Source organism: Sceloporus occidentalis, unplaced genomic scaffold, assembly GCF_023333645.1.
Source record: "Sceloporus occidentalis isolate IW3139 unplaced genomic scaffold, rSceOcc1.0.p SCAF_346, whole genome shotgun sequence".
NCBI lineage: Eukaryota > Metazoa > Chordata > Lepidosauria > Squamata > Phrynosomatidae > Sceloporus > Sceloporus occidentalis.
Window position 1 is genome coordinate 48,995 of NW_028317326.1, and position 26,522 is coordinate 75,516.

Below are 26,522 nucleotides of genomic sequence, written 5' to 3' on the forward strand. Positions count from 1 at the left end.
GGTTATCCTAAAATAATATAAAAAGGACAAATGAGTTCAACAAGGAATGATAAGTGAAACGGTCGCAAGAATCTCCTGAGCACCTGAGCCTAGAACCCCGCGTTCTGGAAGCATCTGCCGTAAGAGGGGAGGTCTCCTTAAGGATCCTCGTCGTCGTCTTAATCAAGGCACAGGTTAATGCTCAGAGGCTGGCCACTTCACATCTGGACAGAAAGCTGAGGCAGTTCAATGGTCGCCATTGTATTCCTAGTAGTTTCAGACCGGGGTGCCCTCCAGGGGCAGGAGTAGAGGATTTTTTCCTGGTTCTTTGCTATCTTCTTTACCCTCTGCCTTGAGCCATTCCATCTTTTGCTGATGTTGCCTTATCGCGTCAGCCACACGAGCGTCGATCATCGCTTCAGTTAGGATACCATCTTCTGAGGCGTATGCAGCCGCCTAAGGAAAACAAAATAGGCAGCCGTGAGGTGGAAGAAATGGTCACTTGGCAGAGAAAACGGGTTAAAAGGATGACCATGAGGTGTTAAAAACACCAAATAACCCAAAAATCCTGAGCCCATGAGAACCTATAGAGCGATGACAGGCAATTACGATCTTGCAAGTCTGACACCTAATGTTCAACCGCTTAAAACAAGATTACAGCAAGTTTAACAGTAACGGAAGATCAAAGAGAGCTGCAATTATTTGCACCCTATGATTACAGACACACCTGCGACATACACCACAGAATCACAAAAACGCTGATAAATCCAAGCGGCGGATTATGTATCGTATTTGCTTACTTTACAGAAAAAAGGCAGGTTGAACATTCACGCCAACTCGCCCAAATGTACCACATTTCACCAAAATGTTCTTAATAATATGTGTCTTAACGTGCTATTTGATTAACTCAATAGTGTCTGTCCCCATCCATGCTTTTGAATGACAATATTTTGAATATCTACTAAACTAAAGCTAAACCCATGAAGCTTCTTTTCACGGGAACACTTTGGAAGCAGACCACCTTCCCGTTCCCAGCAGCAGGAACGCCATAACATTCTATATAGGAAGACGTTCGTTTGAATCCGATGTTCAATGAGGGTTACGTTTTAGTTGGAGAAAAAGGAATAGTCTTCTTCCTCCTAGTTTTTAAATTAAGGAATACACATTGTGCTATAACACAAAATTGATAACAGATTGAGAGACCCTCGTGGGTCCCCCCCACCCCTTAGGCTTTATTCACACAACATAAGGGATCCTTCTGTATGTGCTCCTTCTAGGAGATCTCGCAAATGATCTCTACATGAAAGCAGCAGACCCTTCGGAGTTGAATATAGGTGCGTGAAAGCACTGCAGTGTATCAATGTGACGCGTGTCATTTCACAGAGAAAGCACCCCCCCCCCACCCACTGCAGTGAACTAAATCGAATGCATATAGCAGGGGCAAAGCTTCTAATTAAAACACCCAGAATGCAGCGCCCGCCGTCTCCCAGAGATACGCTCTTCGGTTCAAAATGTTATTTGTGCGCCGGCACAAAATGCTAACATTTAAGAGGAATGTATGCTTCGGTTAACCATATGAGACCTGGAAGGTCAAGAAGACCCGCAAGGCATTGCCTTCAAAGACTTAAGAACCACATGTTCCTTATCAGAACGCCTTGGAAACTGGAAAGATTCCACCCAGGACCCGGTGGTTTAAGCGTTGTTAGGTCTGCCAGGTCGACGGCCCATCCTCCACCCAAACTGCTTTCTTGAGGGATTTTCCAGCATGTCAGCCGCCTAATGTGGATTAACGGGAAGGGGAGAGCTTGCCCTCTTTTCATCCTTCGTTGAAGGTTACAAGAAGAGAGAGGCACATTAAGAGGGTGCGGCACCGCGGGAGAAGTCCATTTAGTTTTAATAATAATTTTATATAAATTAGCGGATAAGAGCTTGGCCCGATACACTGCATCTAAACACAGCAGGGCTCGGAAAATCCCACGATAGAGAGAGACGTGGCTCGTAGAGTTTTAGATCTGGCTCCTACCCTTTTATTGACCTCTTTCTGGCTTATAAACAATATTAAGCCAACTACATGCCATCTTCTCATTTGGAGAGGGTCGCACACATCTGGCCACGTTATCCTCTTCCCAAACCCACCATACTTTGGGAGAAAGAGTAGAAACTGAAGATTGGAAAACGCGGGTTAATGATCAAAGGTGAAAGGTGAGTGGGTCCCAGAAAAAGGTTCCTGCGGATTTTATCTGAATGCAAAGTATTGCAATCATCCTTCATACTATTGGCGGCTGTATTGTAACCTCATGGGGGCCACCTTAGGTCACAAGCGAAATGTATTCAAAGACAACATTCCAAGCTGAAAATAGGTATGTTAAAAAAGGTTAGGATGTAACAGAAGGGTTAACAAACACACGTTAACCATGAAAGCGCCATGAAATATTAACGGAGGCTGAACCGGCTAATGATTTTTTTTTATTTTTTTTTAATGGCCATACTGCCAGCTGCAGAGAAGATGCTTTCAAAGAATAAGGAACTGCGGCAGCTGTGAAGATCGCAACATGCGCCTAATGCCTTAAAGCGTCTTCATCCCTCGCAAGTCACCACAGCGGCACCTGCATCCGGCCGCTGAATACTGCGATGCTTTGCGCTTGGCTGCTTTTCTGAATGACTTTCTAAAAATAGCCGAGCTGCGGGGTCCCTGCCTGCCGGCAGGAGGGGAGGAAAGCTGGAGGGATAGGGAGGGGTGGACTGGATGGGAAAAGGATGACGAGAGAGGAGAGTGGATGTCCCTGCCGAGCGAAAGCTGCTTGCGTACTGAACCCTGCTTCCGCGTCTCATTCATATTCATACGTTTTCTCCCCCCCCCCACGTTAACCCATTTCTGCAGACTTGGCTGACAAAGCAACTCTTTGTCCGAGCCGAGAAACTCCATACCCTTTAACAAGGTTACCCCCCCAGCGGGGACCGGGGGAGACGCAAGAATTCAGCGATATCGTTAGCTCATTCATCCGCACAGATTCTCCTGTGCTGGGTGCGGAGGTGGGCATTAGCTTCCTAATTTACGGAGCACCACTAAATAATTCATCAGAGCGGCACGCGTGAAATAGAAATTAAGTCGAATTATTCTATTATTTTCCTATTTACTGAAACCTTAACCAACAAATAAATAACGTCACAATACCTTTAATATACAGACATTACACGTTATATCTACACATACTCGCTCGGGGCTTTTACACGCTTGTATAATTTTCACGGACACTGCAGATGTCTAAACAGGCAGACCTGCAGCACAGCCGCGAACCACTCGGATATATTGCCTGTTCGGTGGACCCCAGGGGGTGCGGGGGTCCAGAGAGCTCTCCGTGAACACACAGGCCCTTTGAAGCCGGCGCTCATAATTTATTTATTACCGGAATACACAAGGTGTTTATTATCATTCAACGCCATATTTTATCACCTTTAGTTTTTACGCTCTATAATAAAAACTGTATCCGTATTAATATTTCTATTGTTTCTTTTTTTTTTTTTTTTTTAAGTTTTATTGTGAATTTTAATTTATAATTTATTTACCGGCTTTTAAAGACAAGCTGGCTAGCCCGCCTTCCATTCTCCGGATAATAGCCCCCCGAAACCCCCCATCTTGCAGCGGCACCTTGGAGCCGCAACTGCTGCAGAGCGTGGAATAAATTGCCTCTCACGGTGAACCGAGGCCTGACAAAAGGCAAAGCGGTCTGCGGGGAGAGAGTCGATGGAAATGCCTTCCTTCGATGCAGCGGCACGGAGCGGCGCCCCCCGCGCTCCGGCCCTCGCTAATGCAAATGGTTATCCACCCAGCGGAGATAATCAACTTTAAGAACAGCTCTGCAAAGTCATTTTCTGCAATTTGTCACACAGGCTGAGCTGCCGGGAGCTCAATCGGGCGGCGCGGGCGTTTTTTTTGCTCTAGTCCTCTCCCTTTTAACATTATTATGTCGTCTGCCTGTTTTACATTAGGAGGGGGAGAGGAACCCTTTGTAAATATCCAGAAAGTCACACAATTAGAGATGCTTGCTAGACTCTATCTGGATTAAGATTGAAGTTAACACAGTTTCAAAGTTTTAAGAATTGTAACGATTTCCTTCCATTTTATTTTATCCTGGAGGATCACAAACTAAGCTTTGGTGGAAAGGATCGTAAGCAGTTACCATTCCCTGCCCCGTTTTATTGAAAGGTCAAGGAAATTCCTTTAGAATTTTGGAGACGGTCAAACACACCCAGGATTTGACCAAATTTCGGAACGTATTCTCCCCCCCCCCCCTTTTTTTCGCCACCTCACATGCCCTCATATGTGTAAAAGTCTATGGAAGCGCTGAAAAACACTGTTTTGATCATGCAGCCACGTCCCTAAACTTAAAAGCCAACCATCCATAAAATGAATAAAAGACAATTCACAGGCATCTATTCCCTAAGAGTTTGCATTACGCCACTTTAGCCCTAAAACATGAATTTCAAGTAACTGTAGATCACAAGACATCAAAAAATGACCGGTCTTAACATACGCTGAGGTCGGGTGATACGAGACATGGAAAACAGTCATCGTATTTTCTTTTAACCCCCTTCGAGACCGTGTATCGTCAATGACGTACCTGGTCTGCTAATGACACGCGACCAGGAAGTACCAGGTACGTCCCAGTCTTGAAGGGGGTTAAAGTGAGCGGCCAGAGCAAAAATCGACTTCGCTCCCCCCCAGAGAATCCTGGTAATCATCCATAATACGGAATGAAGTATTATTCTGCGCCTCGCGTGAGGGCACGAATACGGAGGATCACTTTCTCGTATATTGGATCTTACCTGCCACGCGACTCCCAGTTTGGAAATCTCTCTCCCAGACATGCCTTTGGTCAGCTCCGCCAGCTCAGAGCACTTCTTCCCATAGTCAAACTGGGCGATCTTTAAACGTCTGGGGAAACGGAAATAAATATAATGTATTATACATTCAGAGCGACACAACACCGTGGGGTGTATTCAATACATTTCCAACACGTTTACTTTCCGCATGTCGGGAAATACAGAGCTTAAAGCATGCGGTGATTAGCCTCGGACATCCGGATTGACACAGAAAGAAGGGGGGTTCTAAGCGGTATGATGTCAGATTCCGTGTGACCTCAAAAACACACGCATACACACACACGTATACATTAGATACATTACACATCCATTTATACATAACACACATAAAAAGAGAAAGATGGAACAAGAGATAAATTGGGAACCTTTACACAGATATAATGTTATATTATAATATATAAACAAAGTAGCAGCTTGGATTTAGCGTCATATATTTGTATATTTGTGTCCCGATGCTTGCACTTACTGTTTGCCCTCTGATGCCGGTTTCAAGACGTATTTATCGAAATAAAGCCGGACCAGACGCTCTCTCTCCGCAAGTCCCGGAAGGTCGAAGTTGACGATCTCGTCTATTCGGTCATTTATGGCCCAGTCAAACTGTTCGGGCTGATTACTGGCCAACACCAACATAAACCTGAAGACGACCAAAGCAAATAGTTGGTTGCAAATAACACAAATAATACACAGCACCCCCCCCCCACCCCATAAGACGAGAGGTTTGTGATACCCATTAGCAGGTCAACGAGACCAGAAAAGGTGTAAAGATCGTAAGATTTATGGTTTAATACATTTATCATCGCAAAACCGGAGTAATTCAGAGGCAAAGTGCCGCTCGGAATTAACGGGATGACTCATGTTTTGGCTCGGATAAACGTGGCCCTTCTGACAGTCAATAACCGACGTATCGTTATCTCATCAGCGCTCTGCGGACTTTTACCCAACGCGTTCTCCATACCCGCTGCACATGCGCAGACTGCCTCTGTACCACCAGAGCATCTTTATTTAATAAAAAAAAAAAAATACACATTTTAAAGGATATCCCACGATTTAAAAGTGACCGCGATTGTAACGCCCCCCCCCCCTGCAGAGGAGTCAAGGCACCAGAAGGGGTTAAAGCTTTCCAATGAACTGCAAGTTGGTTTTACATCGCTGACCTCTGAAGTCAGATCCATTCGTAAAACATTTACAGACCCTCTAAGGGGCAATTCACAAATCTCCGTGGCAACCATTTTAACGGGGTACTGGACAGCCCCCCCCCACACTGCCTTCAAAAGCCACTTCAGACGACAGGCAATGACTTCCTAATAAATACATCCGTCCGTAAGCAAAGTGCCACAGATGAATATGAACACCCCCCCCTTGGATTCTTTTGTGGCTGGAACATACCTTTACAATAGGTCTGTTTTACAGGAGAAGTCCTACAGAGAAGAGAAGGTTTCGATACAATAGTTTCACCGGGTTCCCCACCATTATCTTTTATGTACTAAGTACCGCAATAGCTTACGTCGCTCGACGGCGGCGATGAACCCGAACTGCTCGTTAATCTTTGCTTTTCTGCTTTTAAACAATAAAAGAAAAGCAGATTGTGATACATGGCGGGGCGGCGATACTCTCTCTACCCGCAGGACCGCAGGTTATACCGCGCAGAACCTTTATAAAATGCAAATTATGATAACCAGCAATTCTAGACAAGTCCTGGTGCACTTTTATTAATGGAAAAGTCCAATCATAGACTGGAGGGCCAGACTATTTAATAAATAAGAGGGTAGTAGATAAGTGGAGCAGCCTCCCGGGAGACGGAGTAGCTCCTAACACAATAAAGGATTTTAAACACGTATGGGATAGGCGTACGGCTCCTGAATCGAAGACAAAACAAACAACCGATTAAAGGTCTTTACATCAGGAAAAAAAAGGCATCTGATCTAAAATTCTACGTTTTCGTGATGTTATAGGATAACGGAAAATATTTAATGTTAAGGCTGGCCGAGGACTATAGAAAAAAAGCCTTGGAGGCCATAGACCTCCATCTGGACTCCACATCGAGCGAATAAAGCCTTCCTGTTTGTAGAGCGGCTGATGGATTTAAAATTGGTTTACAAGGTAAGATTCACTCGCGGTATAAAAGGGGTAAGTCATCCGGAATGGTATCTGCCATCAATCACCAGCACATAGAAAACACTTAAATAAACCACAAAATATTGCGAAATCACATCAAACGCGCATCATCGCTGTGGCTCGCAGGACTATAAATGGAGCAAAATTAGATTGGGACGCTCTTTATTTGTCCGGTGTATTTCAGCGTCCACGCTGTGCACAGAATGTATGTCATTTTAATGAGCCGGACCATTAGCATTGCTCATTATGGGACAAAAAGACTTTATCACAAGACATTAATCTACTCTACAGGCAGACGCAGGAACGCGACTGCCGATTAACGCTTTAGTACCCTGGCCACGCGGCGCAAACAAGTCGCTTCTAGAAGCAACGCTTTCGTTCCGACAACAAGACCTCTACAGAGGCGGAATTGTATTGGATTCCATCCAAACCGATAGCAAATCAACACGCGGGGAATAAAAACACCCGACAGAATCTACGGTACAAACGGAATGGATGCAACTTGCAACGCTTGGCTTGTGCCATACGAGGGACACGCCCCTGAGTTGCGAAATATATTTTGATCTATACATCCGCCAGCATTGCATAGATAACTGTGCTCTTTGACCAGGCACGTCATTCATGTTAACCAAAGACTGCCACAAAGGAAGCGAAACGCAGCCAATTAAATTGAAAGAATGCCTCGGCAAAGCCGGGGGAATGCGCTTACTTGCCATGTGTGTTAATTGACAGCAACCTGGCTACACTTCCCATAACCCTTTCATAGCCTTCAGTATTGCCATCCAACCGTACATTCTACAAAAGATACACAACTCTCGCCACTAATGACAATAATAACGCTTACTTGTTACTCTGTTCTCCTGTTCGGTAGAGGAAGGCGTTTAACGTCGCTCTGAGATCTTCACTGATCTTTTCCTGGAAAATAAGAAAAAGCCAGAGGTTTAAATGCTTCAGTTGAGGACGGACATACTATGTCTCCAGCCCTGCAAAAATGTCCATTCAGGGCACTAAAGCCAGCGTTACGGGCACAGATTCTTCATCATGAGCCACGTTAGGGTCACATATGCCCAAACTAGAATGCAGAGGCATGTTTCTGTTTTGATCTATACATTTCAGACTATAAACAAATAATAAGCTGCCTATGGATCATGTAACATAATTTAGGAACAGCTACAAAACATTATGTTTTTTACTGAAATGAATAATCTGCCTGCTGAGCTTCATATTTAACCAATAGGATAAAGTCTGCCAAAGAGAATTGGTTACAGATTTTACAACAATCAACACCAGGAAATTCTCCGCTCAGCAACGCAGGGACACCAATTCTCGATACGGTAATCAAACTCTTCCAACCGGAAGCTGAAGTCTGTTTTATCAGGCATCCGGATGTGATTAACACGCAGTTCCCGGCATCGACTTATGTCACGGAGAGCAGCTCTCTGGCTATAAGGGGGGATTGAACCCGGGGTAGCTGGGAGAACACGAGAACGTACCGTGGATCGTTTCCTTAGGAAAGCATCAGCTTCATCCACAAACAACAGAAGGCTGCGGAGCAAAAAGTAAAAGCGTGTCACGATGATCTCCATACATGTCAAAATAATGCAAGTGAGCACAAAGACTTAGGGGAGGAAAAACAGGCGAGATGACATTCAAGAAAACAGGTGTATATTACACTCGCCAAAGACACCTGTTCTCAGGCAATGAGGTTCTAGAGACAATTAGGGTCACTCTGGGTTAGACAAGCTAATGCAGGGGCAGTTTATAACGGCAAGCAGTGTACGACATCACTAGACAAACGAGGGAATTAAATCTACAGTCGTTGTTACACCTCTTCCCCTGTAATATAGGAAACTTCACACCTCCGGGACGCGAATGCCCCAGTTCCTGCTGTAATAAGTGGGTCAGACTAATGCAGCAGAATGTAATCCGACATTACTCTATCTACACGCAGGCAGACACGACTCAACATGATGCCAGCATCAGACCATTCAGGACAGCAACAAGAAACGTCCACCCTCACAGCGAACTACAATTCCCATGATCCCCAACCACTTTGACAGTGGGAACTTAATTAGCAGCTAGAGAAGGTTTATGGGAATGGTACTTCCACAGCTGAATATTCCCATTTTGCTTTTCCTGGCACAACCACAGAATTAGAACTACCCTGTAATTTTAGACATGTATTTACTTACCCCCTCTTGCTGGTGTTTGCCCAGTCGAAAACCTTGTGCATTGCCGTAACACCTTCCCGCCCCATGGGGGCAACATCGCCGCCAGTCATGATGGCGTAATCCATGCCAGAATGCATGGCTAATTTCTGCATGGAAACAGAGCACAACCATTATAATTTTAATATACGTATAGCAAACCGTGCCGGACACATCGCAGTGCTCCAGGTTCTTTCTGGAAGGTAAAAATCAAGCCAGACAAGAAGAAGCGGCAGTCACATGGCCACTACCCACCATCTTTGTCTGTCTTAGACACTAATACAAAATGAAGATCATCTTACAACAGTTTTACGCGGGTGTGCAAAGAGCGCAGCGTATAACGCTTCATTTACTGCCAAGAAACATAACGGGGGAAGGATTCAGATCTTGAAAAGCATCCATCAATGATCTTGTTAAACATTATATAATAGTCACGGGGGAGCAGTCTCATATATCAACCTTTTGGGGGGGTGAAATCGCTATCAATCCCAGCAGGCAATGGGCTCTGTATGTGCGTGTGTCACATAAATACAGTCCATTTCTCAATTAAAGAGAACGCCGTGTTGAATCTTTAAGCGTGCTCAGCTAGGCTTGACCCACAAATCAATATTGGCCATCTTTGTATTACATGCATTACGCAGCAAGTACAGACGGCGCGGTTCATCACCTCTATTCATAAAAATAAAAACTCTGGCAAACAATTTAGCAGAATTTGTGTTTTCATAGTTGTATTTAGGTAGAATTTCCATTTTTTTTTTTAATTAGTTAGACATAACTAGCTTTATTTGTTGTGTAGTTTTGCAGCCACTATATATTTTAATGTTTGCGGTTAGAATCCTGAATTGTAAAAAATAATTGGGAAAATGTGGAGCCATTAACTACTTTTGTGCCAAAAACAAATAAAATTATATATATATATATATATATATATATATATATATATATATATATAAGTTTTTATGCATGAATTTTTCTATTACATAAATTTATTTTGCTCCAACCCTTTTGAGCGCTTTGGTCTAAATGGTCTAAAGCAAATGGACAGCCATCCATATCTGGTGAGAATTTACAATATCCCTTAAATAACAATGCCGAGCACAAAGAGGAGACCCCCAGCACAGTGACACCATCACAATGCAAACAGAAATGTAACAGTGACGACGTACCTTGGCAAAAAGTGTTTTCCCAGTCCCAGGAGGACCATACATCAAAATGTTTCTGTAAAGACCTTTATTCTTCTTTGTGTTTCTTGTGGCGATCGCAATGTCTCGCACTCGCTCCTCCAGTTTTGGCTGAAAAGCGAGAGAGAAAAAAAGAATTATCGTTTGCCTCCGGTTGGAGCGAACGTTCATAAAAGTTTTTCAGGCTTCTCTGAGCGGCATCATTGGTTATTTTATGGGGACCTTTAACCCATTTAATTACTTGGTCAGAGAAAAAGCAAAAATAGCCAAGACAGAGCAATTTGAGAAAACATATAGGATATGGATATATTGAGGAACATATAGGATATGGATATATTAAGGAACATATAGGATATGGATAGAGACAGAGAGAAAGGGGGATAGGAAGAGAGATCCATATATACACACTATATACATTATATATATATATATATATATATATATATATATATATACACACACACACACACACACACACACACACACACACAACCAAAGGTTTGGGGCCACCTAGCTGTGATCATGGAAAACAAGGACATTTCTAGGTGTAACAATCTAACGATCAATTAACCCTTTAAACTTAGATTAGCGAACACAGTGCCATTGGAACACAGGAGTGATGGGCGTGATAAAGGGCCACTGGAACACAGGAGTGATGGGAGTGATAAAGAGCCATTGGAACACAGGAGTAATGGGAGTGATAAAGGGCCACTGGAACACAGGAGTGATGGGAGTGATAAAGGGCCATTGGAACACAGGAGTGATGGGAGTGATAAAGGGCCTCTCTGTTCGCCTATAAAGAGATTCCATAAAAAAAAAAAGCCGTTTCCAGCTACAATAGTCATTTACAACATCAACCCCGTCTGCGCTGTATTTGTGATCCATTTCATGTTATTTTAACGCGCAAAATTAGCTTTTCTTGACCCCATACTTTTGACCGGTAGTGTATATATCACTGCTGACTAACAGGTTTGTATTCTGAATACTTACACTGAGAACAACTCCTTCAAGAGCATCTTGAATCTTGCTGAAAAGGCGCTTGCTGACCTTCAGGAAAGGATAAAACAAAATATAAATTCGGATTATATATATATTGAAAAGGAATAATTGTTTGACCTTTGCGTTCTATTCTGCTGTATAACAAGAATTGCGTGACTCACAATACATTTTTTTCTCCTTTCCCGGCCAGGTAATCAGTAAATGAAATAAAAACCTGTATAATACGCTGTAGATTTCAACATGTTTGTGTATAATCAGGAACTTATTTAATAAAAGGCATTTAACGTTGGCTTGGTTTATTTAAACCACAAGCCGGAAGTTGCGGGTCATGCACAAAACATATGCTACGCATGGCCGTGACATGAACAATTACAGCTGAGCAGAACACGCATGTAAGGCTTGTATGTACAGCCAATGCACGAGTAACTATCTTCCATGCGGGGAACTAGTTGAAGATGGCATATGATGGATAAAAGATAATAATAATAATAATGGAAGGGGAACCCAGGTGAATACATTAGATTAACACAATAGAATGAAATAAGTTATTTTGTTTAAAGTTAAAATAATGGGGTATTTCCCCTGAAATATCGTATTACCTTAACAGGATGCTTTGCTGCTTCGAGCACAGTGATACGCGACGTATCTCTAACCAACGATGGTTTTCCCAGACGGGCCTCGATGTACCGACCGGCAACCGCGGTGGTGTTCTTCGCCGTGTAGACACCCAACGCAAGTATGGTCAAGCCGGCAGCCTGCATGAGACAGATCATGGATAAAAGTCACCGCTCGCCGGCCCGACATCTTCTACAGATACGATACAATCCACACAACGTCTAATCATCCTATATACTCAGAATCAGATTGTATGCATTGGGCGACAATCTGGATTTTAAGCTCCGGCATCACCATTCTCATGTACGTAAAGCCGAACTGGAAGCATACTATTTCAGGCCCCCCCTTCCCCGTGACTTATGTTCCTTGGCTCGTCTGTGATGGAGAGGACGGTAAAACATCTCATTTTCTGCCAACGGGTAGGTGAACGAAGCCCTGTACTTCCGATCGCACCTGCAGGAGCTTGCTTTGTGCGGATATCGCACTTGGTCGAGAAGCTGACTTGGTGCCAGCCAACGTCAAATGCTCCATTTCAAAAGAAAAGACCTCGGCGCAGCCCGTTCGGTACTGCGGATCACTTCGATGAGAGTGTATCGTTAATCAGCCCCCTCTGAACATGCGACAGAAAACTTAAGTAAACAGGGACTCGTGGTAGCGCCGGGCTATAGAAGGGTTAAAACTTTGATATAGTGCTTCTTAAAGAAAGGCTAAATATTATTTAGCATTCTTCTGTTGAACAATGGAGCCGGCTACTGTTTCAACCAGATGAGTTCATTCGCTTTTACACAGGAGAGAAATATAAAGTGAATCCAAGTTGTACATGGCCAATAAGTTAAAGAATAGCCGCCTTCTCCCGGGGAGAAGCAATCACGCACTACTCCCAGGAAGGATCGGGCAGGAGGGCTGAAGTGACAGCTCCTATCAGGCAAGTGTCACCGGCGCCGGAGGAAAGCATACATAACTTAGCAGATAAAAGCTAAAGAATCCCCGCAGGACGGAGTAAATCACCGGCCACGGGCTCGACGGGAGATCACGGCCAGCAGAAGCCCTGGGCGGACACCGGCTGCCCTGGCAGGTAATATGTAAAAGCGACCTTTCCCCAGCGCTGCTGTAATGCAGACGGATGAAAAGCGAGCGGAGTCTTCCTTTATACAAAAAGGTTTAATACAGAGAGAGCCACAGGATGAATTGGGAAAGGAAGAACAATCCGTATCAGGGAAATGACCCGCAGAGCTGCGGCTGTACAACGGGGCAAAGCAGAGACACGCGTTGGGGTATCTTCTAGGGGATATCCCAGACGGACAGAAGAGCTTCCCAGAGTCTGCCCTATTAAATCATACGCAGTGATTTCAGACCGCTCCAGACTCCATGAACCTTGGATTATACGAGTTTATTGTTTTATATAGCTCCATCATATTCCATGGCGATGTACAGCGGGTAGACAGGCCATAACAAGCGACATAGAACGGGGGCGTCCAACCTGCAGCCATCCAGCTGCTGCAGGACTACATCTCCCATACTCCTCAGCCAGCCCCTTAGCTGAAAGAGCCTTGCAGCCGGAGGGCCGCAGGTTGGACGCCCCTGGTATAGAACATAATATGACTTGCAGAAACAACAGGTGAGCAGGGCCTGGGTTAAAGGAGCTTACAATCTAGAGGGAGTTAGGGTGTATTAGATAAGAGGTACTGTTGGGACAGACCAGCCACACTAGCGTAAGTATTGGAGGAGAGGGCGTAAGACGGGCGAAAGGGTGTTCTGTGGAACCCAAAGTGGATATCCCTAGCGGTCAGCTTTACGGAATGGGGGAAAGAACAGGGGGATCCGTTGCATATACACCATTCCATCCAGCTCCTCCGACGCTTTGAAACTACAGAACTACGCAACTGGGGGCAATAAAAATACACAACCAAAACAACCGGTGGGGATGGCCCCGCGCCGGATCCTTGTCCTACATTGCCTACAGGTCTCTTTGGCACGTACATCATTCCGGAGGAGACACCTGTGAGCTGGCAACATTTTGAGACCTAATTAAGTCCTTTTGTTGCACTGAAAAGAATTCCCGCTCCGGTCCTGGCAGGGGGAGCACGTTTTGCCTCGTCGTCAAGTCGTTTCTTTTTTTAAGCTCATATGGGAAAGGGGATGAGCGGAAAGCTTTTCATTTTGCATCAGACATCTGTGCAAGCATTTAAAAACGAACAATTATGCGCTCGTCAAGGCGAAGAGGAGATTTGTTTAGCAGCGGAAGGTTTTCCACGGACTCTTCAGCGACCGAGGGAGGGTATGTGAATCACAGAGAAGCCATGGGTTTCCACCGCTCAGGGGGTTAAAAGAACAAGATGAGAATTAAAAACTTCTCAAAGTCAATAAAAAACCTTCAAGGTCGCACTCGCATTCAAGCTAAAGTCATTAAGACGGGGATTTTCAGTGCATTATCTGATAGGGAGCCCGGGAACATATTGCCAAGCAGGTGGTAAGGGTTCCAAAACGGTTATTCCAGATATTCACAAACCCCAGGAACCGCAAACCGACGACTCCTAAATCTATTTAGTGTCGCCTGCAAACTTCCAGAACCCGAGAGGTCTTCCAAGAAACAAAGAACGTCAGCTCGGATATGGAAATTTAATATAAAACAAACATGCGTGTGTATATATAATATACATATATATACACATATACACACACACACACACACACATATATATAATATACATATATATATACACATATACACACACACACATATATATATATATATATTTGACTACTAAATTCTATATATCTGCAGCAGCCGGTGAATTGGAACTATAAAAGCAAGGGGATCAGGTCCAAGGACGCGACTCTGTTAAAAGACTGAAATCGAGTGAATCCCATGTGTTTAGGAAAAACAAAACAAAAAATATAAATAAATTTTAAAAAGTTCTGAACCTTCAAAAAACAGTTTAATCCGTGATATTAGCGAAACTCCTTCATTTTCCAAGAAACGGGACATAAAGCGGGTTCATTGTCAATCTGTTCAGTTGAAGTGAAGCCCAGTAAGGTGCTGCTTTCCGGAGCACTAGCAACCTCCTGTCTTTATAGGGCACATTCGTAAAATAAAATATCGCGTGTAACCATTCGGCTCTCCTTTTGGATTATAAGAAATCTGCCACTCAAAATTACATTTTTTTAAAAAAATATATACTCCAGCTCTTGCATGGAGACGTTCATCTACGGAATACCCCGAGATTCTACCTCGGCGACGATGCGTAACAGATGGACAGCTCCGCATTGCACTACGGAATCAGCCTGGCAACACGGCATCCCACCATGTTTACCTAATTCCCAAGCTGCAGATCCGATACCTGCAGATATCCGCATTCACACGCACACACACACGCAACTCCGCGGCTCCACCTAATGGCTGGAATGGAATATTACAGCTGATTCACATGCGCTCTCATTCTTCTCAACCAAAGTACCTGTATTGGAAGTTTCTACAAATTTATGACAATATCCAGAACATAAGAGAAAATATTAAGCGCTTTTTGGTTGTGTTTTTAACATAAATACTGCGTTACATTATAACTACAGATTTCATTTCTGAACCTGTCCCTATTTGAGGACTAATTCTAGTAACGGCGAGCCAGAGGTCTATAGCTTGTTTCACAATATCATGATTTACAAAAAAAAATAAAATTCCTCAATACATAGAAAATAAGAAATATATGACTTTCCCAACTAATGGGCAATTTCTAAAATCATCCCAAGTACCAGTATTCATTCATGATCATCCTGTGTGCCTTACTAATTCATTTCTGTTAATATGTCTGAGAGTGGTGGGGAACAAAGTACTAGTTTCTGTCCTGATTTAACTCAAAATTAACGGTTATTTTGATGCTCACTACATGGACCAATATTATTTACCAAATTTGTAAGCCCTGCAAATATTCTAACCTTTATTTGCACTTATTTTAAGCTTATATATTTATTTTAAAAAGTTAGCACGTTGAGCATCGAGTCACATTGATACATAACAAATCTGATTCCATGGAGGGTTCTGAATAGAAATTCTGGGGGCAGAGTGGGCAATGTGTAGTTATTACCATAGCAACCAACAGAATCACCAATGGAACATCCCATTGGCTGCTTTGGCAATAAGACTATTTTGCACCATGCTTTATTTTAATTTAGTCCACATTAATGCGGAGAAATCACCATAGCAACAAGCTATGCTTTACTGACTGCACAACATTGCATATAATTATCTAAACAGATGCACATATCCTAAAATGTCTCTTTCTATGGCTAAAATCCCCATAAATCCAGAGATTATCCCTAAACTCTAATGCATTAAGATGGCTTTTTGAATAGAAGCATTACTTGCAAAAGCAAAGATGCCGTTAATACAATAGTTTAGAAGAAAAGTAACTTTAGGGACAGAGATGTTAATCTGTGAAAGCTAACCTACAGGATTTCTGATCATTAAGCCGGTGGTGTACTCACTGCTGCGGTTACTTTGTCCCAGTCTGAGATAAAGGCACGGAAACCTTCTCCAAACACCGTCCCCGCAGTCCTAGAAGTAGACTTGTGCATTAGAAGCGCGTTCGCTGACACTAAGTAATATTCGTGACAGGGAAGCCGTTTCACTACGTACTTGATGGACTCCAGCACGGTCTGGCGATGCTCTGCAGCTTTCAGTCGGATCTGCTCTCGGATGATATCCGCGTTCTCTCGTTCCACCTTGGCGCGGGCGCGAGCCTCTGCCTCGATGCGCAACATCTCATTCTTATGCCGAAGCTCCATCTCATGCTCAACGGTCGCTGAGCAGAGGAAACGAGAATGAATCCAGTGGGACAAAAAAATAACATTAAAAAAAGAACTTGGGGAAGACGTACCCAACAAAATCCAACACTGATTATTTTTTACATGTTTTTCTGGGAAATCATGTCTTTTTAACATATGAAAGAGAAACGAACCACAGTTCAGTGACAAATCGCAGATCGCTAAACAGAACAGCCTTGTTGGGCAACTAAAACCCTGCAGCTGTTCCTGGGCTACCATATTTCATAATGAGATACTCTCGGACTGAAATAAAACTAAAGAGCGATGGAAGCTGCCCTCAAACATCTTTGAATGACCTCAGATGCCGATCCATGTGACAGACGTTTGCTGCAGGGATCGCTAGTTACACGCTGGCGATGCTACCCACATACGAGAGCCACAGTAATTCACGCAGGGGCTATACAGAGAATAGTACAGCTTCTACTACAAATGCTGCCACCTAGAGGCAGGGGAAGGGTACTAGAGTTTAGCAAATTCACAAACTAAAAAGCTGTTTGAATATTGCATTTATTTGGATGCAAAATCCTGAATTATTAGAAATTCTACAGGGGTAAAGTTTGGGTTTTTTTCTCCTCACTTAAAAAAAAAATGTTTTCAATCTCACACTTTCGTACAACCGTAGTAGGGATGGCAAAGGGATGCCGAACTGCTAGGTAGTGGAAAACAGTGACATTAGTAGCTACATTATAATGCAGTGCTGGAAACAAAAGGGTTAACGAACAAAACATGCACCGAGAGCACAATATATAGATCATTTTTGGGTTCTACTTTCATTTGGGGAAAGGGATCTTTTAACACAAGGAAAGCGGTCTAATGGTTTACCTCGACGCATGGCTTCTTGTTTCTGGACAGATTCCTCTTGTTTTTTTAAATTGTCTTCGTTCATCATTTGCTTTAAAAATAAAATGAATGGTTAGGTAACAAATATGAGCTTCGGGTTACTATGTGAAGCAAAAAAGGCACTTTTTAACACGAGATTCATAAATACACATTGAAGAAGACACACGGAAACGGACACACACAGGAGGTGGCATCAGGTCCGTATAACCCCAGGCTGCCCCAGACCAGGGCTAAGGAAGTTTGGTCCTTTAAGTCCAAAAAAGTCCTTATTCATAGTTTACGTTGGGGAAGCATTTATTGGCCAAGTAAATAGCTTGTTGCCGTAGAAGCCGACACAGATGCCTCTTAAAAGCTTTTGCTGCTTGTATGGGATTACGGAGGAAAACAAAATGACAAGATCTACTTAACACGCTTACTATACGAGAGAAAGCAGCCAATTCACGAAAATATTGCTTTCCGAATATACTGTATAAAACCCCAGTTTATTTTTATCATAACGTGCCCGATTAAATACCCTTTTCCTAATTCATATGGAGAAAAGTTTCCTACACAAACAGAACTTACTTGTTGGCGTAGCTGGTCCTCATATCTCTGCCTTGCCAGCTTGTCCTGGTACTGAGCTCTCTAGATGAAAACAGAAAACATAAGTTAGATGTTGACCCCAATCGACGTTTCCTGGTGTAATAAAAGCAAACGGCACAGTGAAGGATATGAGGATTTGACTCACTGCTTGGTTCTGCTTTGTTTCTTCATTTAAGGTTTTTCTCCTCTCGTCACCCTGCACGCGGATCTGTTCGTTTTTAATTTGCTCCAGGGCAGCGTCGTATTCCTAACAAACGGGGACAAACAGGCAATTAGCACAAAACGACAACACAAACAAAGGCTCCAATGTTAACGTGGAACATCTCAAAACTTCTCGTTCCCCTGACGGTTCCGCTGGTTCTTTTCCACACATATCCTTTGGGCACTCTGCCCAGCGTTTCTTCATTTTCAGGGGCATATTTCTTTTTAACTTATCGTACCCGTGGCAACGTCCCATTCATTTTTACGGGTTTTAGGAGAGCATCTCATACAGAAGCTACAATTAGCCCTCACGGCGGTCTGACGTTTGATATGTGGAAGGGAAGCGTAGTTTATATTTGCTTTTTACCTTAATTTTCGCTTGTTGTTCCAGATGAAGCGTTTCTTCCTGCATCTTCGCAAGGTGAAGAGCATCCTTGGCATGTCCTAAAAGATATGACATATGATATGTTTGAAGAGGACACGCCTGCCGTGAAGCGAACACGTCATGAACACGGAATCATAACGTCCGTCACTAGAAGCACTATATGCGTTTCTTTCCATACATTGGGCCACAACCACTCGTGCAAATAGAGAATCAATGATACACCTAAAGTTCGATGGACTAGAAAGAGACCAACGACATATCTCTATAGTATGTCTCGGTTGTGTGGTCTGTCTACTGTCTATTAGTCCTGTGCAGCAGCGACAGCAAGACCTTCAGCTCTCCATGACCTAGAAGTAGAAGCCGTGTAACAGCTGAATACTAACACTAAAGGGTATTAGAACACGCAAGTACACGTAACATAGCATGATGATGTATTCAAGCAGGAAAAATATTACCCCACACTTCAGGTATATCATAAAGTCAACGGGAACTCTCTGCATGATGTACATTAGGGACAACTTTTAATGAGCTCCAGAAAGAATGCTTTTGTCCCTTTTTAAAGTATGATACTACGACAATCCAGGGTTTTGTTCTTCTAAACATTGTATCCGCTGATCTGGAAGATCTACATTTGGGAAATAATTCTGTCTTCTGAAGAAGTCGCCCGTCTCTAACTTTGTCATGTATGATTTAACATGAAGCAGAAGGTCATCGCTGAGAATGAATGATGCAACACTACGTAAATGCAGGGACATCCGACTATGGTCTCAATGGTGTACACACACACACGCAGACACACACACACACAGGAATGTTAGAGAATACATAGAATCAGGTATTAAAACTTTAGGGAGGTTAGAACTTTGGTCCGGGGCCAAACTGTTTCAATTTCGACACAAGCCCCGTGACCGTTTATTTAGTGATGTCCCCATCGGAACCTGAAACGAACAGAATGCTTTCCCAATATATTCACAAAGATGGGCATTTATCAGCCGATCGTTTACAGTAAATGCCGGAACGCAAAGTCATTTATCAGGACTGGTGCAGAAAGACTGCGATATTGAACATTTATGGATTCCTATTAATCTATCATTTCTAATCATTGCATCAGAACCCTCCATACTGCGCTGCGGAATACGACGTCGCTATAGAAAACAATAACAGTTTCTGCTGGCTCAGGGCACACCAAGGAAGATTTAATGCATTTCATTCACAGAGAATTTTATTTAAAAAAATAAATAAAAATATCCCCTGGCAATCGAAGCATTTAGGAAAGTAAATACCCTGCGAACACAACCCCCACATGGGACAACTGACAGCTCACAACCCCTTCAAGGACACGCAGGTCAACTGCACTGGGGCAACGGCATCTCCATCTAACATTACGACTAGTGATCGTGGGGTGTTATTAACCAATTCACCACCTGGTATACAGAGCTTTGATGAGAGTTAAGGGCGCCGTGGCAAACGGTGTTATAACGGGCTGTACATACTACAAAGCTTTTCCGAAGTGTTAAATTCTAAGCTCTGGAGCAGTCGCCATGGAAACCACTCTAACATTCCTTCTGACTGCACCACATTTAGCACTTTGCCAAAGGACTGCTCTTTATAAAAATGGGTCATTGCGGGGTATTTATAAACACCAAATACAATCGCCGCTGCAGTCAATACGTTACTTTTGATCACACATTTACCATTTTGCCCCAGAATTGCTCTTTGCAACCCGACAAGTCAACCAGTAACAGTGAAATATACAGTGCAGTACTTAGTTTTTACTCTAGGTTGTGTAGCTCTGAACAAGCAATTCAAAAACTATTCAGTGTATTATTATTTATTGTTTTATATAGCGCCATCAAATTCCATAGCACTGTACAATGGGTATTTCTATAATGTACGGTTTAGATCCTATCAGTGCTGTTACTACATGTATGAGGTATATACATGTATGTCTGTGAATGCCTGTGGGGGGCACATGTAAAAAGCATGACATGTAAACCACTGGCTTATGCAGAGAGCAGAATGACATCACTGCCTGCCTCATCAGCGAGGTAAAGCACCGCCATTTACCGATTGTAGCACATTTTCGTTAGAGGAATAGCTCCCCATCCCCCACTTACGTGACTGATCGAGCTCCCTGGCTGCTTTAGCTGCTCTCTCCAGGCCGGTGGGGTCAAAGTTACTCCATTTGTCCTTGGGTTTGTTTTTGTCGCCCCCATCTCCGTCACCCCCGGGAGGAGGCGGGGGTATAGGTAGACCGGGGATATTAGGGTCCGGCTGCCCCTTGTTGAGTCCGAATAACCATGACATGTCTGCTCGTGAGGTGGAGGTGACTAGATAGGAACACACAGCCTGCGCTTCGCCTCTCACTGACACACGTGGGTTGACAGAGCAGCTCCACGCATGCGCAGTAACCCCGCAGCAAGGTCACTTTCCGTACAGCCATCCTGAGCAGTGACGTCAGGCAGCAGATCGGCACACGATTGGTCCTGCGCTTACCGGCATGGCAGGGCTCAGAGGTCACCCACTTGCGACAGGACGGGTGCTCAGCAAGGTCAAAATAAGTAAAAAAAGCGAAGCTTCTTGACGCTTGCTGACTTCGTTTGCTTCCGCCTAGCAACGCCTTGTTTGACTCCTCCTTTGGTTACTAAGGAGAGAGAGGCAGAGAAGGCAACATGGCTCAGAGAGCAGAGGGAACGTTTATCCTGCATGGGAGAAAAGCAGCACTCAGGTAACCATTGGGCATTAAAGCACCGTCTGTATGAGGGGGTGGGAGATACTGTACATGTGCTTACTTATATCATGTATTGGCTTCTAAAAAAGAAATTGTAAATAAAGACCAAATCAGATTTGCTTTCTCCATTCATTAGTACAGTATAATGAGGTATGTGCTAGCAGATTCTAAACACCAATCACTGGGGATTATACTTATATCTCATATTAATGCGACTGATTTCTCTGCAGAGCTGTATTCTAATGACACACTAAACACAGATTGCTAAAGACTGCAACTCCCATAATGCCCAGCCAGAGGTTCTACTCAAGAGTTTCTCTGATCACCATGGGAGTCTTTTACCTGGAGTGCTAGTGTCCCCATTGCTTAACTCTTTGTGATCAGCATGCAGGCTGAGCACCATGGGAGTTGTAGTCATCAACAACATCTTAGAATTTACCGATATCCCTATTCCTCCAACCTGCTTATTTAAGATGGCTTTAAGAGTGAATTTGCCCCCATTATTACTTAATCTCTTGGATCAGAGGTCTGCCCTCGTAGTTATCAGGAGAGGTAAATGTATAGCTTTGTCGGCTACGGCTGTGAGTCTGTGTATACTTGGAGACACTATACAAATACTGTAACACATAAACACCCCGCATAAACACCCGCTTACATTAATATTGAACGTCAGACACATAAACACTCATTTTGATTTTAAGAATCTCAATAGTAAACTGCACACGATTCAAATAATTTAACTTATAGATACTTAATGAACTTGTCATGTCCTGATTGCCCATTGTACAGCGCTGCATAAATCAATAAATAATAATTTACATTATTATTGCAGACTTACATTATTTTTTTTAATAGAAATTCCCCCACGTAGAACAGCAATAATAATGATTTGGGGTAGTTTGTAGGGAAGTTGAACATCTTGGACCAACCCCAGTGATCCTCTCTCACAAGAGTTGACTTAGTAATGTATAAAAGTGTTCTGGAATCTCCTACGAACCTCGGAATACACCCCTTACTATTTACCATTCAGCCCGGGTACATTCTCGCCCGTTTTTTTGATGTCCAAGCTCCTAGTAGGCGAGGCTGATTGATGGCTGTACATGAAAGGTTGTTGGGAAACTGGTATTAAATAAGCAAGTGTGTCCGTCGTGTATCATCATTGTCCGTTACGTGGGGCATCCTTTGTCATAGAGCTCATTGTAACTCAGTCTAGTAATGTTACAATGTTTTATGGTCTGTGTTTGTAAACAGCCTCTGTATTATTATTATTATTATTATTATTATTATACAATTTTCACATATTCGTTTTGGGAAAGTTTCTGTGTATACCAGGGCTTGACAGATGTATATAGAACTTAGTGGATATCCAGAAAATGGTAAAAGTCAGGCTGGGATACCTTTAAAGGAAATAATGTAGGAGCCAACAGTGACATATTAGTAGCCATGATCACCTGATTTTTTTCCTATGGCTATTAGCAAGCTTGCTAATTAAAGCCAACTAGATGCAGGTTTTTCTGGAGGCAATCTAAGCAGATCAGTGTTATTATATTGGGAACATATCCCCTAAATAATGCAACGCGCAGCAATATGACAAGGAAGGAGGACAAGAAATAACGCCAACTACGTGTTACTAACGCACGGCTCTTTTTTTGTGATTTTGCAGATAATAAGCAGCTTAGTAAAATCGCAGCATCCGTGACGTCTGGTCTGGTCTGGTCACGTGAACATGATTTCTCTTACATAATGCTCCTAAACACGGAGCCTTATAAACCACGCTTATCAGCTAGAAACGACCGAATTGCCATTTAACCGATGAAATGATGCGAGGTTGCGCATGTGTTTAGGATTCCCAGTAACCATGTTCCCGTGCCGCTCAGACATGCTACTAATCCTAGTATCATGAGGATGGTTGGCTGTGACAAGTGGGATTTCATTATAGGATAACCCGTTGTCATGGTAACCATTCCTGGAGGCCCACTTCAGCCTCCGTTACATAACGGGATCAGTACTCGTATTTAAAAAGTAATGCAACGTCTATTAAGAGAAGAACTAGACTGCGCGGTCTTAAAGGGGAAGCAGCAGCACGTTATTTTTCTTTTAATTATACGATAATAAATATTGTCGGCTTTGGGTTAAGCGCCGGCTTTGCTTCATTTGTCTGTTGCCGATGAATTCATTTAAAATTAAATCTTGTTGAACTTTGGCGTGAGGGTGGCCCACGTTGCACGGACTCTTACACCAGTGATGTCATTTCTTATAGTTTTTATTGCAGTATAACAGTGATTTTTTTTCCCCTGATTTCTCTAGAGAGAAGCCGTATGAATTTTTGAGCAATACCCAAAAAACGACAAGCAGTCACAATCTGAGCTTTCAAGGGCTTGCAAATAATCGCAGGCTTCATTCAAGCCACAAAGGACAATCTCTACGTAATGTAACTCACGGTAGGTAATGGGCTCGACGTAACTGAGATCCCATAACGTGAAATAATCTTCTTTACAGGTTTACATAAAAATATACAATTAGACGGCAGATAAGATCCATTTGACCCATCTAGTGTGCCCAATTTAAAGACTCAGACCTTAATCAGTCGTTGGTCTCGTCTTAGATTCCGTCCCACAAATCTATCACCCTGCTGTTCTGACTTCTTCCTTCCTTTGGGGTCTATGTAGGCATGGGGTCCATGAATGGCTTTATAACTATATTTTTGTGTCTATTATTTAGTTTAAATGAAGTCTTCCACGTTGGATTGGAATATGTAATTTCAACGGTTCTGTTCTAGGAATAGTTTTGTATGTGATTGATCTTGAAATACTAATCTTCCAATGGTCTCATCACCTCATCTTGGTTGAGTCCGTTATTGTAATGTTAAACAAACTAGACTATGATGTCATTCTGTCTGACTTCTACTGTTGAATGTTCTACGATGTTTCCATAAACTTGGCGGAAGTTTGTATTGTATGAGGCAGAATGTCGTAGTCATAAAGGTTGGTTCATGGTGGTAGCATGGCATGATCCGTAATATTAGTTAGTGTTTGGGATGAGTTTACCAGATTTTGTGTTCCTCTAGGATCGTCGCAGTACACCAAAGAGAATCCCAGCATCGATGACTTGGAAGATAATCTGAGAAAACTCAAAGTTCAGGTGGACAATTTGGCCTCAAGCCTTAATCTAGAATATGAAAACGAAGCAAATTCTGCCAGTTCTGCAGATACATCCACACCCCATTGGCCAATGCATACGAACAGCACAGCTTACCAAAAGTATACTGATGGCAAAACACCAGACTCAAATTGGTTTCTAAAGCCCAAACATTTAGAAAACTCAGTGGAAAACTGTTCTGTCCTGCAGAGCTCAGGATTGCCTTCATTTTCAAGGTCATCCTTGTATCACACTACAGGAATTCTGAATAGTGCATCTTCGGGTATCTTTTCCGATTCTCCAGGAGTAACCCCCTTAGACACTGCTTATAGTGAAGCCATGCCTGTCAAGCTCGGGGCACCACATGTGATTGGAGTCAAATCTCTGTTGCCTCCAAAAATCCCTGTGCGTCCTCGATCCCCAGACAAAACACAAGCCTCCATAGTGAGAGGGAGATCCGAGTCCCTCGATCGTTCTCATTCTTTTTCGCCCTCTTCCAAGAAAGCACGATGGCTTAGATCTCGGTCACAGTCACCAAAACCAATATGGCGGCCAAATTCTGCAAAGGCTAATGCCTGCAGCCAGCCACCACCGAGACCAAGGTCGAGTGGGAAAACATCTTCATCCAACAGACAGTCACGCTCACGTTTATATAGACCTGGGGCTTTTCTCGCAAGGTCCTTTACACCACCAAGGAAGACGAGGAGTAATCTCACTTATTCTTGGAGTCCATACAGCATACCATCAACAGCTGTATCTTCACCAAGCGCTGAGGAAATCAGTGAAAGGTAATTGGTTAACTAATGTTTTAATGAATTATAGTTCAGGTTTTGGAATCATAAGACTGTTCTAAACAGATGGTGAGATGCTTTCTTTAGTAGCAGCATTGAAACCCATGATATTGTTGTTACGAAAAAGACTTTTAAGTGCAGAAATCCTAATCAAAGAGCTCCAGAAATAGAATCTAGAATACTACAGGAGCGGGATACGTTTCAGAACATTATTTATTAAGGTGGGTAGTTGCTTCTGAGTTTTTTAACTGGGGGATGTGCCATGTTCTAGATTTCTTCGGACCCTGACAGAGAGAGATGTTGGCATGTCCTTGGTAGAAGCCTCACCGTATCAGCAGGAACTGGCACGGCTAAAACTGGAGCGCCTTCGTGTGGAAGAAGAGTTACTACTTGAGATTAAACGACAACAAGAGCTGGAGAGAACAAGAGGCCCCAAACCTAAATGGTGAGCTTGACATTTAACAATCAAAAAGAACCAGATTTTTAAACTACCTCCCCACTACTGAAGTGGGTTATTTTTTTTTACGTTATCTTGTTTTTATCAGTTTTTAATATTTTTTTCAAATAAATGAAATAAAAATGTGCATTATTTCAGCTTCTTAGTGCCTTGCATTGTATTTATATGGGTGCAGACACGGCGCCATGTGACCCATACAGTACCCAGTTGCTGGGGGGGGGGTGGTATGCTGGGATTGCATGTATGACATCATGTGAGCCTGACCTACCTGGTTCGGTTATGGAACCAGTGACGGCCCTTTTTACCGAAATCACCTAAATAAGGAGAAATCCTTAAACCATAAACAGAAAATAACAGAACTACCCTATTTATTCTGTTGTTCAGGTACGAGATGAAGAACTCGCAGTTCCACTATGAAGCACGTAAAAATAACGAGCTGTTGAAAAGCAGTAAGCATTACCAGTCAATTTACGATTACCGGCAAGATCTGGCTGCTGCATCCAGGGACTTCCAAGAACACCTGAACATTACACATTTGGAGCCCGTGTAAACTGGCCTAGCACTGGGTATGTTTATTAAGACATAGGTAACCTATG

General features: G+C 43.1%; 2 protein-coding genes across 2 annotated transcripts; one reads left to right on the top strand and one right to left on the bottom strand.

Moving 5' to 3' along the window:
- Window positions 1-255: 255 nt before the first annotated feature.
- LOC149274122 (ATPase family AAA domain-containing protein 3-B) lies at window positions 256-21,116 on the bottom strand. Its single transcript, XM_089505797.1, has 16 exons — window positions 20,927-21,116; window positions 18,792-18,868; window positions 18,369-18,470; window positions 18,206-18,265; window positions 17,624-17,693; window positions 16,614-16,779; window positions 16,463-16,532; window positions 11,965-12,120; window positions 11,357-11,413; window positions 10,352-10,477; window positions 9,171-9,295; window positions 8,472-8,523; window positions 7,823-7,893; window positions 5,330-5,497; window positions 4,807-4,915; window positions 256-435 (listed from the first exon to the last, which is right to left on the bottom strand). Exons 1-16 carry the CDS (start codon window positions 21,114-21,116, stop codon window positions 256-258), a joined length of 1,779 nt encoding a protein of 592 aa, XP_089361923.1.
- A 365-nt stretch (window positions 21,117-21,481) lies between these two features.
- On the top strand, window positions 21,482-26,476 carry LOC149274123 (uncharacterized). Its single transcript, XM_089505772.1, has 5 exons — window positions 21,482-21,537; window positions 23,848-23,981; window positions 24,608-25,466; window positions 25,741-25,914; window positions 26,311-26,476. The coding sequence occupies exons 1-5, from the start codon at window positions 21,482-21,484 to the stop codon at window positions 26,474-26,476; spliced, it is 1,389 nt and encodes a 462-aa protein (XP_089361898.1).
- The last annotated feature ends 46 nt before the right edge of the window (window positions 26,477-26,522 follow it).